This window comes from Balaenoptera borealis (genome assembly GCF_965194805.1).
Source record: "Balaenoptera borealis genome assembly, chromosome: X".
Lineage (NCBI taxonomy): Eukaryota > Metazoa > Chordata > Mammalia > Artiodactyla > Balaenopteridae > Balaenoptera > Balaenoptera borealis.
This window is the reverse complement of record NC_138881.1, coordinates 28,908,739-28,925,700: the sequence shown is the minus strand read 5'-3', so window position 1 is coordinate 28,925,700 and position 16,962 is coordinate 28,908,739. Positions and strand designations below refer to the sequence as shown.

The 16,962-nt window shown below is 34.2% G+C and overlaps 1 protein-coding gene across 8 annotated transcripts in view; it reads left to right on the top strand.

The window, feature by feature from the left end:
• DMD (dystrophin) overlaps window positions 1-16,962 on the top strand; it is a 2,485,149-nt gene that overhangs the window by 1,193,292 nt on the left and 1,274,895 nt on the right. For all 8 annotated transcript variants that reach the window (XM_082378022.1, XM_082378021.1, XM_082378025.1 and 5 more), the window contains one exon: window positions 2,231-2,401. In XM_082378022.1, the coding sequence (XP_082234148.1) occupies window positions 2,231-2,401 (171 nt within the window). The remainder of the gene's footprint in view (window positions 1-2,230; window positions 2,402-16,962) is intronic.

The following is a 16,962-nucleotide window of genomic DNA, read 5'->3' as shown; positions in this document are numbered from 1 at the left end:
GTATTAGTCAGCTTAGGCTGCCATAACAAAATACCATAGACTAGGTGGCTTAAACAAGAACATTTTGTTTCTCACAGTGCTGAAGGCTGGTAAGTTCAAGATCAAGGTGTCAGTCTAGTAAGGACCCTCTTCCTGGCTTGCAGACGGCCACTTTCTCACTGTGTTCTCACATGGTGGAGAAGGAGGGGGAGTGGGAGGGGTGGGGGAAGGAAGGGGAGAAGAGGATAAGAGGGATGGAGGGAGAAGGAGGGATATCTTTTTCTTCCTCTTCTAATAGGGCCACAATCCTATCTGATTAGGTCCCACCCTGTAACCTCATTTAACCTTAATTACTTTCCAAAGACTCTATATTCAGGTACAGTCACATGGGAGCTTGGGCTTCAATTTATTAATTTTGGGGGCATTTCAGTTCAGAGCATGACACTTTTCTTAACACAATTTTATTAGTTTGGTTAATATCACCAACTTAGCTTAATTGTTCAATGAATAAAAATAGAGTTTCTTATATCTAAATCTATTTAATTTTATTGAGTGATATTACACCTAGCACCCTAGATATAATAATACTTACAGTTCCTGTATGCTTTAAATTATATTACAATATACATAAATAGCAATATTCATTTTAGCCTCAAATGCTCATACTCAAAGCCTCAATACTCATGTCAGCCTCACTTACATTTTTAAGCATTCATGAAATAATGATTTCTACTACAGGTGGCACTATTTTTAATGTATCCTTTCTCCACCAAAAATAAAAAAAGTGTAAAACTCAATTTTCCTTAAGATGACAGTGTCTCCTGTTTTATTAAAACCTATTTATCTGGATATAAACAAAATAGAATAAATAAAATCAATAATGCATTAGCTCTGGGAAGATAGAATTTCTTTGAAATATTGAATCTAGAATTCTTTTTCTACCAATAATACATAGAAAAAATAACTATGCATAGGAACACACCATAAGGTGTATATTTTTTCTCCCACATACAAGTAAAATCCTTGCACTCAAAATGGCAGATGCTTTCACTTCCCTGAAGGGAAGAATAGAAGGGAAAATCCGTAAAAAAAAAAAAAAAAAAAAAAAAATTGAATTTACAGCCTCAGCAACTAAACATTTTTTTTTTAATGTACACACACCTCTGTTAAAGAAACAAATTTTGTTGAGTATTTAGAATTTTTCTCAAAGTTTCAGGGTATTTATTTTCATTGCAGTATTTAAAATTCTTTAAAGATATCTTTGGCAATTTTTTCATGCTTATGGCTGAATTGTTATTTTGTTTGTAGAATATATAAGTGTGTGTGTATATATATACACACATATATATATGTGTGTGTATATATATGTACACATATGTGTGTGTGTGTGTGTGTGTGTGTGTGTGTGTGTGTGTGTGTGTGTGTGTGTGTATCAACAAGAGATAAGAGATTCTGGGCTTTTTATTCAAACAACCAACTCACAAGATGTAGGCACATCAGGAAAAGTGGTGGAGAAACACAAATTTGTTCATTCTCTGTGTGAGACCATGGAACAATTTGACTTTGAGGGTCTTAGTTTTAAACACTGAGAACTGGAACACAGGATCAAGTCATGATTTCTCTATTAATGAGAGTGAAAATTTTGTTATGGTATCAAATTTTGTTGCCCCCTTTGGATAATAAATGTATATTTAAGGAGGAAGTGACCTATTCTTTGTGTTGTTTTTGTGCAAAAATGAGACACTTTAAAGATGCAATGACAATAAAATTGGCTATTCTAAATATTTTATAAATATTTTGGCCTTTGGAGAGAAATAGTATTCTCTCCCCATTTTGATTCCTTACCAGTAAGGGCAAGCCTCATTTGTAAATGTTCTTGCCAATCTCTTAGACAGATGACTGAAGGGTTTCTAAAAGAAACGTGTCATATCTTCAGTTTGATTTATATCATTCTATTTATTTAAAAAAATTTGTCCATAATTTATTTTTTATTTATATTAGAGAAAATAATACCTTTTCTTTCTACCTGATGCAGGACACTATCTTTTGGAGAAACGATCTCATCTTCCCTAGACTGTGCTTATTCATTATTAATATTCAGAATATATAATTTTTCTAAAATATTATTTTTAAAAAGTAAGAAAAAGGTTATTTTAAAATGACAAAAATATGAAATTTCTGATTAAGTAGCTAAAATTAAACTTGAATTGAAAAAGTAAACCAAACTATATTTTATTATCATTCTTTTCAGGTAACAGAAAGAAAGCAACAGTTGGAGAAATGCTTGAAATTGTCCCGTAAGATGCGAAAGGAAATGAATGCCTTGACAGAATGGCTGGCAGCTACGGATATGGAGTTGACAAAGAGATCAGCAGTTGAAGGAATGCCTAGTAATTTGGATTCTGAAGTTGCCTGGGGAAAGGTAAAACCTATATCACTGAAGGTTATTTTTAGCATACATGAAAACATACAGCAATATGATTTTTCAAGGAACTCTTAGTGTGCAACAATAATAGATTCATAAATATTATTGTGCTTCATTCTCCCATTCCTCAAAAATTCATCAGTAGTTTAACTGTATATTTCAGGATTACAATAAAGCCAGTGGGAAGCTTTAGCAAGTGTCTCTCCAAAGCTTGTTTAGAATTAGGTAGGTTATGAATAAGTCCTTAAAAATATATACATCATTAGTCAGAAAGTCAGTCCAAAGATGAGATTCTATGTTCCCTAGCTTGCCTAAGAGAGACTATTCAGGTGGACCCCACAGCCATGAGGAAGGCAAAGATGCAGAGACTGCAGACAGTTGGGCAGGACAGACTCGCAAGATCAGCGGATTGTTGATGTCGCAATCATAGAAAAAATCTCATGGGGTCTGTATGACCGCTATCGTTTCCATCACCAAACGGCACGGGATTTCCTTTAATCCTCGGCTGGTAGATTCTTGCTGTTTCTCTGACAGCCAGTCAGACATCATTGTTCTCTACAGTTCAAGGTCAAGGCACTAATAGCTTAATATATTTTTTTCAGTTGATATATTACTGCATTACTTAAAAGTGTGTTGATATAAAGTAAATAGTTGATATTAATAATGCGTTTTCACCTTAAACTTTGCCAAGCCTTTGGGCACTTAGAAAAAAATAAATCATAGCACACTCTGCCCCCTCATTTTTATAAATTAACAAACATGTGCCTGCGTTAACTAGATGTTTAAGAGATCTGTGCTTTATTTTTAATTCAAGAAGCCTATCTAGATTATCCAAATTTGGGAAATTTTAATTGCATTATGTAAAAACTTAGTCATACAATGAGACCAAAACTGAAAACTGATTTTCTTTGTGTAGATTCAGATGACAAGTAGATGTAAAAATTTGTTACATACAATTTTTGTCAAATAAACAGTAGGAAATAAATGTCTCTTTCTTCCCTTTCAGAATAGATTTGTTGTTAGAAATAAGATACTTACTTGCAGTTATTAGTTCAGGATAGTATATATTGTGAGATTATTAGAGTAGTGAGTGTATAGAGGGTACAGATTAGAAGTTACATTGGCCTTTTATTTCCCCTTATCACCCAAACAAACATTATATTTCTATGTGATAATTTAGTTGGGATCAATGACAATCATGTATTTAGGTGCAGGCTGGGCTGCTATAAGAAATAAGCCAAAATTCCATTTGCCAGATCTTAATCACATGATCATATCTAGCCTTCAGGGAGGGTGGCAAAAGATGGTCTCTATCTGGCTGGGTAGCCAGTGTGTCCTGCTGAAATGATGAGTAGGTCTTATAAATGAAGAAAGAGAGAATGCATTCTCGGGGACAGACAGCAGTTTTGGCCAGAGCAGTATCAACTTTTCCTTTCCCATCCTAAGATAAAGACAGAGGAAGTCCTGAATGGTCTATCTATCTATATATATATGACCTACTGATGGCAGTTTCAACCATAAGTACTCATAAATAAACAAAAAAGCCCAGAAAATATTTATGATCTATTAAAGTATAAAATATGGTAAAACATCCATGGGACATGTAGAGGATTCATTAAAATGATCCAGGCTTCATTCTGTCATCCTTCCCTTAATGGTAGGGACAATATATTTGGTTGTTCATATCCAGTTTAATGGATATGTTAGTTTACTAGGGCGGCCTAACAAAATACCACAGACTGAGAGGCTTAAAGAACAGAAGTTTATTTTCTCACAGTTCTGGAGGCTGGAAGTCTGAGGTCAAGGCTTTGGCAGGGTTGTTTTTTTCTGAGGACTCTCTCCATGCCTTGTAAATAGCTGTCTTCAGATGGTCTTCCCTCTGTACATGCATGTCTCCCAATTTCTCTTATAAGGACACCAGTCATATTGGATTAGGGTCTACCCTAATGACCTTTTTTTTTTTTTAACTTAATTACCTCTTTAAATGTCCTGTCTGCAAATAGGGTCACATTCTGAGGTATTAGGGTTAGGACTTCATCATACGAATGTTGAGGGGACACAATTCATCCCATATTAGTAGAGTAGCTTTCTAAATATAATGAGGAATGCTAACATAATGGTGCACAAAGGAGTAGAGCTATACATGAAGGGAATTTGAGCAATTCTGACTATAATTTATAACTGACTGAGGTGAAACTACAAAAGTATGCCACATATGAACTCAAAATTCCGGAGTCTCCATAAGGTCATTGAATATGTCACCTAAGGAGATATGTTTGCTTTAGCCTCACCATAAAATCATTAAAATATCATAAGATAAAGAACTTGGCAAGGTTTCTAGATAATCCTTGTCATATTAGAAAGCTTGAGTGTTCTGGAGATGGCTCAGCTTATTGAGTCTATCTGAAGTATTTTCCATAAAACTCTGGAGCAATACTAATTTGAGATCCAACAGGAGAAAAAGGATAGAAATCTGGCATTTTTCTTTGTCTATATGATAATTTATCACTCTTTCTTGATCTTTTGAAACACTAAGCTGCTAATGATATACTTTTAGACCCCTTAGTGGTCAAATGAAAAGGATACACATTTACATCTTAATTACATAATTTTTTAATAAACTCATTTGGAAGGTGCTGAAGCTTTTTCAAAAATTACAGTCATATAGTAAAAACATGCAGCTTACAGATATAAAGCACTCACATTTATGATAATGATTCTACTTTCTTAAAATGAAAAAAAAGTTAAACTTTCATATATGAAACCCCATGACTCCTTAGTATATTCTCATTTCAAATGCTTTCTTGGTAGATGGAGAACTTGACTCAGACTGTTAGTCTCACCTGCCATTTCAAAAGATAAATGTCAGATTTCTTTTCAAAACAAATTCATTTATTTATTTTTGGTTTCTTTTTATTGAAGTATAATTGGCATATAACATTGTATTAGTTTAAGGTGTACAGCATAAAGGTTCGACATTTGCATACACTGTGAAATGATCACCACGGCAAGTCTCATTACCATCTGTCACTATGCAGAGTTACAAATCTTTTTCTTCTTGTGGTGAGAACTTTTAAGATTTACTTTTTTGGCAACTTGAAAATTTGTAATATAATTTTGTCAACTATAGTCACCATCCTGTACATTACATCCTCATGACTTATAACTGCAAGTTTGTACCTCTTTTTTTTCATTTCCCACGTTCTTTTTATTTTTTCTATAATGTAGTCAGTAGCACAAGCTTAATCACTTATTCGAAAATCAAGTGATGTTCTTTCCACCTCATGCATCATCACCAGCAATAAAAATCCTGAGATTGGGACGTTTCAGGCAGCATTTTGATACCGCAGTAGGTGGAAAAAATCCAACTTTTTTTTTCTTTTGCGTTTTAGTAGCCATTGGCATTTTATTTTTTCTTCCAGTTTTACTGAGATATAATTGACATACAGCACTATATAAGTTTAAGGTGTACTCCATAAAGATTTGATTTATGTACATCATGAGATGATGACCACAATATGTTTAGTTAATATCTATCATCTCATATACAAACAAAAGAAAAGAAAACTTTTTTCCTTGTGATGAGAAATCTTGGCATTGACTCTCTTAACGACTTTCATATATAATATACAGCAGTGTTAATTAATCATGTTGTACGCTATATCCCTGAGTACTTGTTTATGTTAAAACTGAAAGTTTGTATCTTTTGACCACTTTCATCCAATTTCCCCTCCCCCAACCCCCTACTCTGATAACCATAAATCTGATCTCTTTTTCTATGAGTTTGTTTGTTTTTAAAGTATAATTGACCTACAAAACTATGTTACTTCCTGGTACACAATATATTGATTTTATATTTCTATACATTACAAAATGATCACCATGATGTCTAGTTACCATCTGTCACCATACAAAGATTATTATTATTTACTGTATTCCCCACACTATGTATTTCATACCCATAACTCATTTATTTTATAACTGTAAGTTTGCACCTCTTAATCCCCTTCCCCTATCTTGCCCCCATCCTCTGGCAACTACATGTTTGTTCTCTGTATCTATGACTCTGTTTCTATTTTGTTATTTATTTTGTTTTTTAGATTCCACATATAAGTGAAATCATATGGTATTTGTCTTTGTCTGTACCTCTTGAACGCCTCCTTCACCCATTCTCCCACACCCCAACACCCTTCCCCTCTAGCAACTACCAATCTGTTCTCTGTAAGTTTTGTTTTTTTGGATTCCCCATATAAGTGAAATCATATGGTATTTGTCTTTCTCTGTCTGACTTACTTCACTTAACATAATACCATCAAGGTCCATCCATGTTGTAGCAAATTTCAAGATTTCATTCCTTTTTATGGCTGAGTTGTATTCCAGTGTGTGTGTGTGTGTGTGTGTGTGTGTGTGTGTGTGTGTGTGTGTGTACATCACATCTTCTTTATCCATTAATACATCAGTGGACACTTAGGTTGTTTTCATATCTTGGCTATTGTAAATAGTACTGCAGTGGACATACAGGTGCATGTATCTTTTAGAATTATTGTTTTCATTTTCTTTGGATAAATACCCAGAAGTAGAATTGCTGGATCATATGATAGTTTTATTTTAATTTTTTTTTGAGGAACTTCCATACTGGTTTCTGTAGAGACTGCACCAGTTTACATTCCCACCAACAGTGCACTAGGGTTGCCTTTTCTTTACATCTTTGCCAACACTTATTTCTTGTCCTTTTGATAATAGCCATTATGACAGCTGTGAAGGGGTATCTCATTGTGATGATTAACATTTCCCTGATGATTAGTGATATTGAGCATCTTCCCATGTGCCTGTTGACTATCTGTATGTCTCCTTTGGAAAAAAAATATCTATTTAGATCCTCTGCTCATTTTTTAATCAGATTGTTTGTTTTTTTTTCTTACTGAATTGTATGAGCTCTTTATATATTTTGGATATTAACCCCTTATAGATATGTGATTTGCAAATATCTTCTTCCATTCAGTAGATTGCCATTTCATTTTGATGATGGCTTCCTTCACTGTACAGAAGCTTTTTAGTTTCATGTAGTCCCATGGTCCCATTTGCTTACTTTTGCTTTTGTTGCAATTGCCTTTGGAATCAGATCCAGAAAATATTGCTAAGACTGATGTCCAGAAGCTTTACAGAGTTTTATGGTTTATGGTCTTACATTCAACTCTTTAATCCATTTTGAGTTAATTTTTGTATATGGTGAAAGATAGTAGTCCAGGTTTATTCTTCTGAATGTAGTTGTCCAGTTTTCCCAACACCACTAACTGAAGAGACTGTCATTCCCCCCATATTCATGGCTCCTTTGTCATAGATTAATTGGCCATATATACATGGGTTTATTTCTGGGCTATGTTCCACTGATCTATGTGTCTGTTTGTATGCCAAAACCACACTCTTTAAATTATTATAGCTTTGATGTATAATTTGAAATCAGGGAGCATGATGCCTCCACCTATATTCTTCTTTCTCAAGATTGCTTTGTCTATTCAGGATCTTTTGTGATTCTATACATATTTGAGGATGGTTTGTTGTATTTCTGGGAAAAATGTCATTGGAATTTTGATAGTGATTGCATTGAAACTGTAGTTTGCTTTGGGTAATATGGACATTTGAGCAACATTAATTCTTCCAATCCATGAGCATGGAATATCTTTCCATTTATTTGTGTTTTTTTCACTTTTTTCATCAGTGTCTTACAGTTTTAAGTGTATAGGTTCTTTAACTCCTTGGTTAAATTTACTCCTAGGCATTCTATTCTTCTTAATGAAATTGTAAATGGGTTTATTTTTTTAATTTCTCTTTCTGATACTTTTAGTGTATCAAAATGCAACTGATTTTTGTGTATTGATTTTGTACTCTGCTAAGTTACTGAATTTATTAGCTTTAAAAGTTTTTTGGTAGAGTCTTTAGGGTTTTCTATATGTAAAGTTATGTTGTCCACAAATAGTGACAGTTTTACTTCTTTCTTTCCAATGTGGGTGCCTATTATTTCTTTTTCCTGCTTAATTGCTCAGGCTAGTACTTCTAATTCTTGTTGAATAAAAGTGGGGGGAGTGGACAACCTTGTCTTTTTCTTGATCTTAGAGGAAAATCTTTCGGTTTTCTTCATTATGATGTTAACTGTAGGTTTGTCAAAAATGGCCCTTATTATGTTGAGGTACATTCCCTCTATATCCAGTTTGTTGAGAATTTTTATTATGGATTGGTATTGATTTTTGTCATATGCTTTTCCTGCATCTACTGAGATGATCATATGATTTTTATTCTTCATCTTGTTAACATGGTGTATCATGTTGATTGATTTGCAGAGGTTGAACCTTCCTTTCATCCCTGGAATAAATCCCACTTCATCAAGATGTATAATCCTTTTAATGTATTCTTGAATTCATTTGCTAGTGCTTAGTTGAAGATTTTTGCATCTATGTTAATCAGGGATATTGGCCTGTAATTTTCTCTTTTTGTGGTGTCCTTCTCTGGTTTTGGTATCAGGGTGATGCTAGCCTCATAACATGAGCTTGGGAGCACTTGCTCCTCTACAGTTTCTTAGAAGAGTTTGAGAAGGACAGGTATTAAATATTCTTTGAATATTTGATAGACTTCATCACTGAAGTTGTCTGGTCCTGGACTTTTGTTTGTTGGGTGTTCTTTGGTTATTGATTCAGTCTCCTTACTAGTAATTGGTCTATTCATATTTTTTATTTCTTCATGATTCAGTCTTTGAAGATAGTATGTTTCTAGGAATGTATCCATTTCTTGTAGGTTGTCCAATTTGTTGGCATATAATTGTTCATAGTAGTCTCTTATGGTCCTTCATATTTGTTTGGTATCAGTTGTAGTTTCTCCTCTTTCATTTCTGGTCTTATTTATTTGAACCCTCTCTCTTTTTTTCTTAGTGAGTCTACCTAAAGGATTGTCCATTTTGCTTATCTTTCCGAAGGACTTGTTCTTAGTTTCATTGATATTTTATGTTGTTTTTTTGGTCTCTATTTCATTTATTTCTGCTCTGACCATTATTATTTCCTTCTTTCTAATAACTTTGGGCTTTGTTTATTCTTCTTTTTCTCTTTCCTTTAGGTGTAAAGTTAGATTGTTTATTTGAGATTTTCCTTATTTCTTGAGGTAGGCCTATGTTTCTATGAACTTTGAACTTCCCTCTTAAAACTGCTTTTGCTCCATCCCATAGATTTGGTATGTTATATTTCCTTTTGCATTTGTCTCAAGGTATTTCTTTAAATTTCTTCTTCGATTTCCTCATTGACCCATTGGTTGTTCAGTAGTAGGTTGTTTAATCTCCACATATTTTTACTGATTCTTTCTTCTGCTTTTTCTAGTCTTCTGTTGAACTCCTCTAGTGTATTTTTAAGTTCAGTTATTATAATCTTCAGCTCTTTGGTTTCTGTTTGGTACTTATATTTTCTGTCTCTGTTGAAGTTCTACCTGTATTCATCCATTCTTCTGGGTTCAGTGAGCATTTTTTGACCATTACTTTGAAATATTTATCAGGTAAATTCCTTATCTCCATTTCATTGAGATTTTTTTTCCTGTGTTTTTTTTTTTACTTCTCCATTCATTTGGAACCTATTCCCCTATCTCCTCATTTTGCTTGACTCTGTGTTTGTTTCTGTGTGTTAGGTGAAACAGCTAATTCTCCCAGTCTTGCCGGAGTGGCAAGGAAAAAAAAATTAAAATAACAGGAATAAAACATTTTGGAATAATAATAATGGAAATAAGATAAAAAGTTTATAATGGGAATTGCAAAGTTAAACGTTAATACTAATTTGAAATTCCTAAAGCCCAGTAGCTGTTTCATTCTATTTTTTTTAATTTTTGGCTGCATTGGGTCTTCATTTCTATTTGCGGGCTTTCTCTAGTTGCAGCAAGCGAGGGCTACTCTTCGTTGTGGTGTGTGGGCTTCTCATTGCGGTGGCTTCTCTTGTGGAGCACGGGCTCTAGGTGCACAGGCTTCAGTAGTTGTGGCATGCGGGCTCAGTAGTTGTGGCTTGTGGGCTCAGTAGTTGTGGCTCATGGGCTCTAGAGCACAGGCTCAGTAGTTGTGGTGCACGGGCTTGGTTGCTCTGAGGCATGTGGGATCTTCCTGGACCAGGGCTCAAACCCGTGTCCCCTGCATTGGCAGGCAGATTCTTAACCACTGGGACACCAGGGAAGTCCCTCATTCTATTTTTAAATGCAACAATCTGCCTCCATCAGAGTAGTGATAAAGAGGGAAACATTAATATTAAGATTTTGATAGAGTGGATCACTTCTAGCTGCATGGTCTGGACAACAGAGATGCCATAAGAAAACCACAACTGTGATGTTTGTCACTCCATGAATGATCACATATATTCCCTCTTTGTACTGTACAAATCTCTGATAATGGATTTTGCCAGGTTGAGGTCAGAAACACTGATGGCTGTAGTGTAGAGACAGAGACAACAGAAGGGGAGGGTAAGGCTAACTAGGGGAGGTTACCAGCACCTGGGGGAGTTGGAGTACCAGCACTGTACAAGATCCCTGAGCTGTCATGATAACCCCTACTCTCTTAGACTACTACATGGGCATTAACAGTTTCACTTGCCAAAAGGAAAGGGAAGGTATCTGTCTTGTTCACTGGTTTTTCCCATGCGCATAAAATAGTATCTAACATGTAGTACATGCTCAATAAAAATCTCTTCGATATAATAAATTGTAATTTAAGAGATAAAAATTAAAAGAATGCCAAAGTGTTTCTTGAGAGAAGAGAAAAATGCTGATTTGCTTTCAAAGTTTGGTAAGTTTTAGAACAGATGGAAACAATCATCTGACCAAATGCTCCCATTTTATAGATAAGAAAATACAAGTCCTGGTATATAGCAAATCTGCAACTAGAATCCAACACGATCTCTGATTTTAAGGTATCTAAAGTGACAAAAAGCTATTCATCGTCCACAATGAGAATAAAATACAGCATGGCTGAACTTGAAGTGCACAATATATAAGTCCACATAAAAATAATAAAATGAAAATTCTGTGTGCATTTATCACCTATTTTAGTCTGTAGTCTATTGCCACTGGTGTGATATTAGATTTTAAATATTATTTGTTAATGTCTTAAAATCATGGCCCAGTGGTTAGAACTCTGTGCTTTCACTGCGAAGGGAACAGGTTCAATCCCTAGTCAGGGAACTAAGATCCTGCAAGCCACGCAGCATGGCCAAAAAAAAAAAAAAAAAAAAAGAATCACTTTGGTTATTTGGATATAAGTAAATCAATTCTGAATATCCCATTACTGGTCCCAGTCGTTTAGCATATGAATTGAGGACAGAAATATAACCATTGGAAAATAAATATTTCTGTAATTAAATAGAAGTTTATATCTCTGATGATCATTATGTCTGGAAAATATAAGCTTCAGCAAAGTTTAATCTACATGATTTTCTGATTTAACGGCTAACAGATTTCTTTCATTCTACTTTAATTTCAGTAGTCAAAAATTCAAAGCCAGTTAAATAAGTCAGCTACATTAAAGCCCTTTAATATTCACAGTGTTATCTAAAAATTAAAATGGTTAAATATCATTCCCTAGAAAAATAATTTTTGTCCTCTAATAGTTTAAAGGTTTAATAGTGTAACAGTTTAATCCATCAGCTTTTTGGATAATTCATATTTACCATTTTACATAAATTGACCATTAGTTTTTATTAACAGTAGTGTTGGGATACCAAGAGTTACGTGTTAGAATCACACACACACACACACACACACACACACGCATAAATGTTGAGTTTAACTCAGGGTATTAAATAATGCAAAATAATTGATGTCTAAATAGCCACTTATGTAACAAGTCATGATTTTCACATTTATTTCAGGGACAAATTTTTATAATAGTCAACAGTAGGAACAACAATTATAACTTTCCTCAATTATCCTTCTGCTGTCACTTCAGTGCTAAAATTTAATGACAGTTACCCACTAAGATCTCATGACATAATGTATCATTCTGTTTTGCCAGTGGTTCTCAGCATTGGCCTCACATTGAAATCACCTGGGGAACTTTAAAAGCCTACCAGTGCTGAGGGCCTGCCCGCAGAAATTCTGATTTAATTGGTCTGAGTGTGGCCAGTGTCTCTAATATTCAGTAAAGTTTGAGAACCACTAGCTAGCGCAGTACAAGCAGTCTTACGAGATCTACATTCAGTTTAGCCAATGATGTCCTGTAGTTTTTTTTTTTTTTTTTTTTTTACAATTACCTTTCATGGTTTAAAGAGATCTGGCCTCTGGTCCTAGATTATCTGGATAATTGCATCAACTCATCACTCCCCTTAGCTATAAAAGCATGAGAACTACTACTTATTTCTACAGTCTGTCACACTATCATTCCCATGAAAAATTACATATCTTTTTAAAAGAGAGCACAGTAATTTATCTGTGAAGTGAAATAACACTAACAGATCATTAACTTGGTACAATGAATGCATCAAGCAGCTGTTACTTAGAAAATAGAACATCTGTTAAATGCCACTGGAGTCACTATTCACTGTCATTATAGTTATAGCTATAATTTCTGTTCTTCATATTCTGCTTTCATGAAATTCTTTTTTAATAGGCAATGCATTATTAATAAAAAGTCAATACACATTGGTATAAAATCCACTATTTAATGTTTTATATTCTTTTAAAATTTATCATTTATTATTGCATCACATTAGCCTAATAATAAAATATGTTCGAATCCTTGGACCATGGCAGAGTAATGTAGGACCTGAAAAAACAATTAATATCATGTTTTATCACATTTAAGACAGATTGAATGATACACTGTTGATTTAATTACAGCTATTGTGGATCAAAAGAAACACCACCACCTTAAATGTGAACATAAATTGTACGTTTTATCTCAATTTCAGAGACCTTAATATGTGACAAATGCACACCTTAGAATTTCAGTAATGTGGTAAATTTGTTCACTTTCTTCCCGTGAATATGTTTTGTAGCTAAAGGTGAAAACTCTCTCCCATTTCTGATGACCAGAAATGGTATAATATTTATGCAGACTGACTGAAGGCAGAATTCACTTGGTGCGGGTAACCTTTTAAAATACCTTTTTTGGGTGTGTTAGTTAACTCTTCATCCGTATAGTGGGAACTTGCACAAGAGATAAAGAAAGATCAAATAAACAGGAATTTCGTAGCATCCTAGTAAAGGATGGAAAATATATGGAAATGGTGTTATGGCACACATTTGACTAAAGGTGGGACTGAGTGAAGATAGAATCTATGGGACAGGGGACACCTAAGAGATAAAAAAAAGGGGAGAGGGATGAATTGGGCGATTGGGATTGACATGTTATACACTGATGTGTATAAAATTGATGACTAATAAGAACCTGCTGTATAAAAAAATAAATAAAATAAAATTCAAAAATTCAAAAACAAAGAATTCATAAAAAGAAAAGGGGAGAGGGTGGGAATAGTAGGAAATCAGATTGAGAAGCTATCCTAAGAATATAAATCCATCAGAAATTCCAGGAGAGTTTGTGGCAAGCATTGGACCTCTGAAAATGTGAAATGGGTGAAAGAGAGGGTCAAGCCCAAGTGGGTTTTGTTTCTCTGCCCCTGTTAGAAAATATCTGTGGATGTGTTCCTATGGGACCAGATAATTAATCCAACACTTTTTACTATTTTACCTTTAAATCAATTAAAGATGTTTCCATCACATAATTTTATGATCAACAGAGATGACAGAACAGGTTTTTCCAGCCTGCTACCTCATCAGTGAAGAGAGTTGATGAAGCTGATAGTGGAATCCTGAACCTCTCATGCCATTTAAAATTAGACTCAAGTGACTTAACTTATAGGTATGAGGGATGAATCAGAATGTAGTTTCCATCCTTCACATGAACACATGGGTGGGTGTCTTAATTAGGAGAAATTAACCTATGCTACCCATTTCTTTTATTATAAGAAAATTGTTCTAGCATTTAAAAAATTGCTATGGCTATGAAAAAGTCGAGAGCAAATTTGTTTCTTTAAAATCATAGAGGTTAGTGTTTAATATTTCGACTATTCTGGAGCTATCAAATGTTACAAATTAAAGATATGGAAAATAAAGAAAAATGTTAGATATTGTGGCAATTGATATTTACATTGAGTTCTACTCTTATCTGACATTTTTTTTTCCTGTATCATAAAACCCCAGAGCACCAAGTAGATAGTTCACATTAAGCTGCTGTTGAAACTCCTGTAACTAGACTTATGACCATGTCATAGGTCAAAATAAAACTGTGTCCATAATTTTGCTTTTAATTCAACCTTAAAATTGATCCTAGGATCTGTCACACTACTGCATGATTGAAAAAACTAAGAGAGCTGATTTACAATTTATTCAATTTAATCATTGAATTTGAACTTGCCCATTCAGAAGGGTAGACCTTCCCAAACCCTCTCCAACCCTCACCTCATAAGGCAACAGAAGAAACCATGTGTGCTGAGGATTGAATGCCTTTTAAGAGGAAGAAGTGTATTTTCAATTCTTTCTCCCCGTCTCACCAACCTCATAAATAAGTCTACCTTTCTTAAAGAGGTAAGGGTATAGAGAGAATGGCAAACACAGTAGCTGTAGTTTAATTCAGTAATTCAGTTCTCAATACATCTGCAAGTATAGACAGTCTTCTGTTAAGGGAGACTTTTAGAGCGTGTCAAAATGGTTCCTTGACATCATAAAATACATGTTTTTAGTTTCCAGTGAGTACCCCATATTCCCCTTTTGGTGGCTTTTGATTCCAACCTTCGTACTTTCTCATCATGTTATACTTTGTCTTTAGTCAGTCTAAACCATCCAGTCCTTTATGGTAAACTCTGGTTTCAAGTATCACCTCTCCCTTGAAGCCATTCATGCTTATCCCAGCCATGAATTATCTTTTCCTCAAAATTATGTTCTTTCTAATATGAAATCAAATTGTTTGCTTGTGTTTCAACTTTTCTCTGCAGCTACACTTTAGACAGCATTAGAGCAAGGTATGCAGAGACTGCCTCCTTCCTTATCTCTGGCAGTGAATGGCACAGTGCAGAGTGGGTATTAAGCGTCTAATGTACATTGACTCATTGAAATTTAAGTAAGATCTTCACAGAGCAAGATCAGCATATTTTTTAAAATCTAAGATCCTGTTATTTGTAAGCCATGCCATTAATTAAAAATGCTTTTGTGGGGGAAAATAAAAAATCCATTAAACGAGCACAATATTTTCCTAACCAAAAATAGCATTTATACAAATGATTCAATACCAGTTTATTCTTGAATACCACATGTAAAGGTTTGACTTTAGGTCTTTTCACAGTAGGAGTGTAAATTTTCTCCTGATTCACTTTTGGCCATAAGCTGTTATAAACTACCACAAGGAACACTGGTTTTTTTTCAAGCTCATGTTCATGATGGTGTTAACTTCAACATGTTTGAGTTTTATCTTATAACATTGAAAAACAAATGAAACCAGAAATTAGTCCACATTTCCTGTTTTCTTGTTCTTATTAACTGAATGAAGTATCACTGGACATTAAACATTTTCTCTTGAAAATTAGCTGGAGAATTTGGGTAGATTCTAATGCATAATAGTTGTTTGTGACCCATTAACTGTTTGCAACAGTATTTCCCAAATTCAAAACTTCTCTGATCTCTTCTGAGATTTGGAAATTTCCACTGCCTTTAATCGCATTGCCTGGCTTAGAAGGGACAAATGTCTGTGTACGCAACAACTTTTTGTATCAAAGCTTAAACATAGTATCATCTTTCTGAAGTTATTTTAAGAGATAGTTAGTGATCCAAATATAAATTAAGCTTTAACTTTAACTTTGTGAGGTGTTACCTTTACGAGTAAATGAACTATAGTGACAAGGCACTAGTCTGGAATATAGGAAGTAGGAAATGCTCATTTACATATATTTTCATATTTTTGTCATACTCAAATATAAGTTTTATAAGGGTAAGGACTTTGTGTCTCTATCATTTTATCCACAGTGCCTAGAATAGTGGCTACCACCTATGGTTGTAAAGATTGTGTACTACACAAGGGTGCAGACAAAGGGAATGAAAGAGCTGGAATCTAGCCCATGAGCACTCACAAGTCAAACTGCAAAAGGGCTTTTTCCACCCAAAGATGGCATTTCTCATAATTTCCTAAAAGACACTAGGTAAAATCACCTACATCCCTGCTGTAATAGTGACCCATTTAGCAGGAGCTCAGTAACATTTGTGATTAATACCTGAAGGAATTCCTTTTATGAATTGCTAAGCTCACTCATGTGCAACAGATGACACCTACATTACAAATAGGCCTTTGCATGGTAGCTGATAAGTTCATTTAGCATTAATTACCTTAATTTCATATATTTTTTATTTTGAAAAAGAAAAACAAATAGAAAAGCATATATTAGAATTGAAGAAACAGTGATTGTCTTTTGTATAGAAATTATTTTATACCATCTTTTAACCTCATTTATTCCCCTGCTTATTTTATAGCCAAAGCAAAAGCAAAATGTGTATATGTGTGT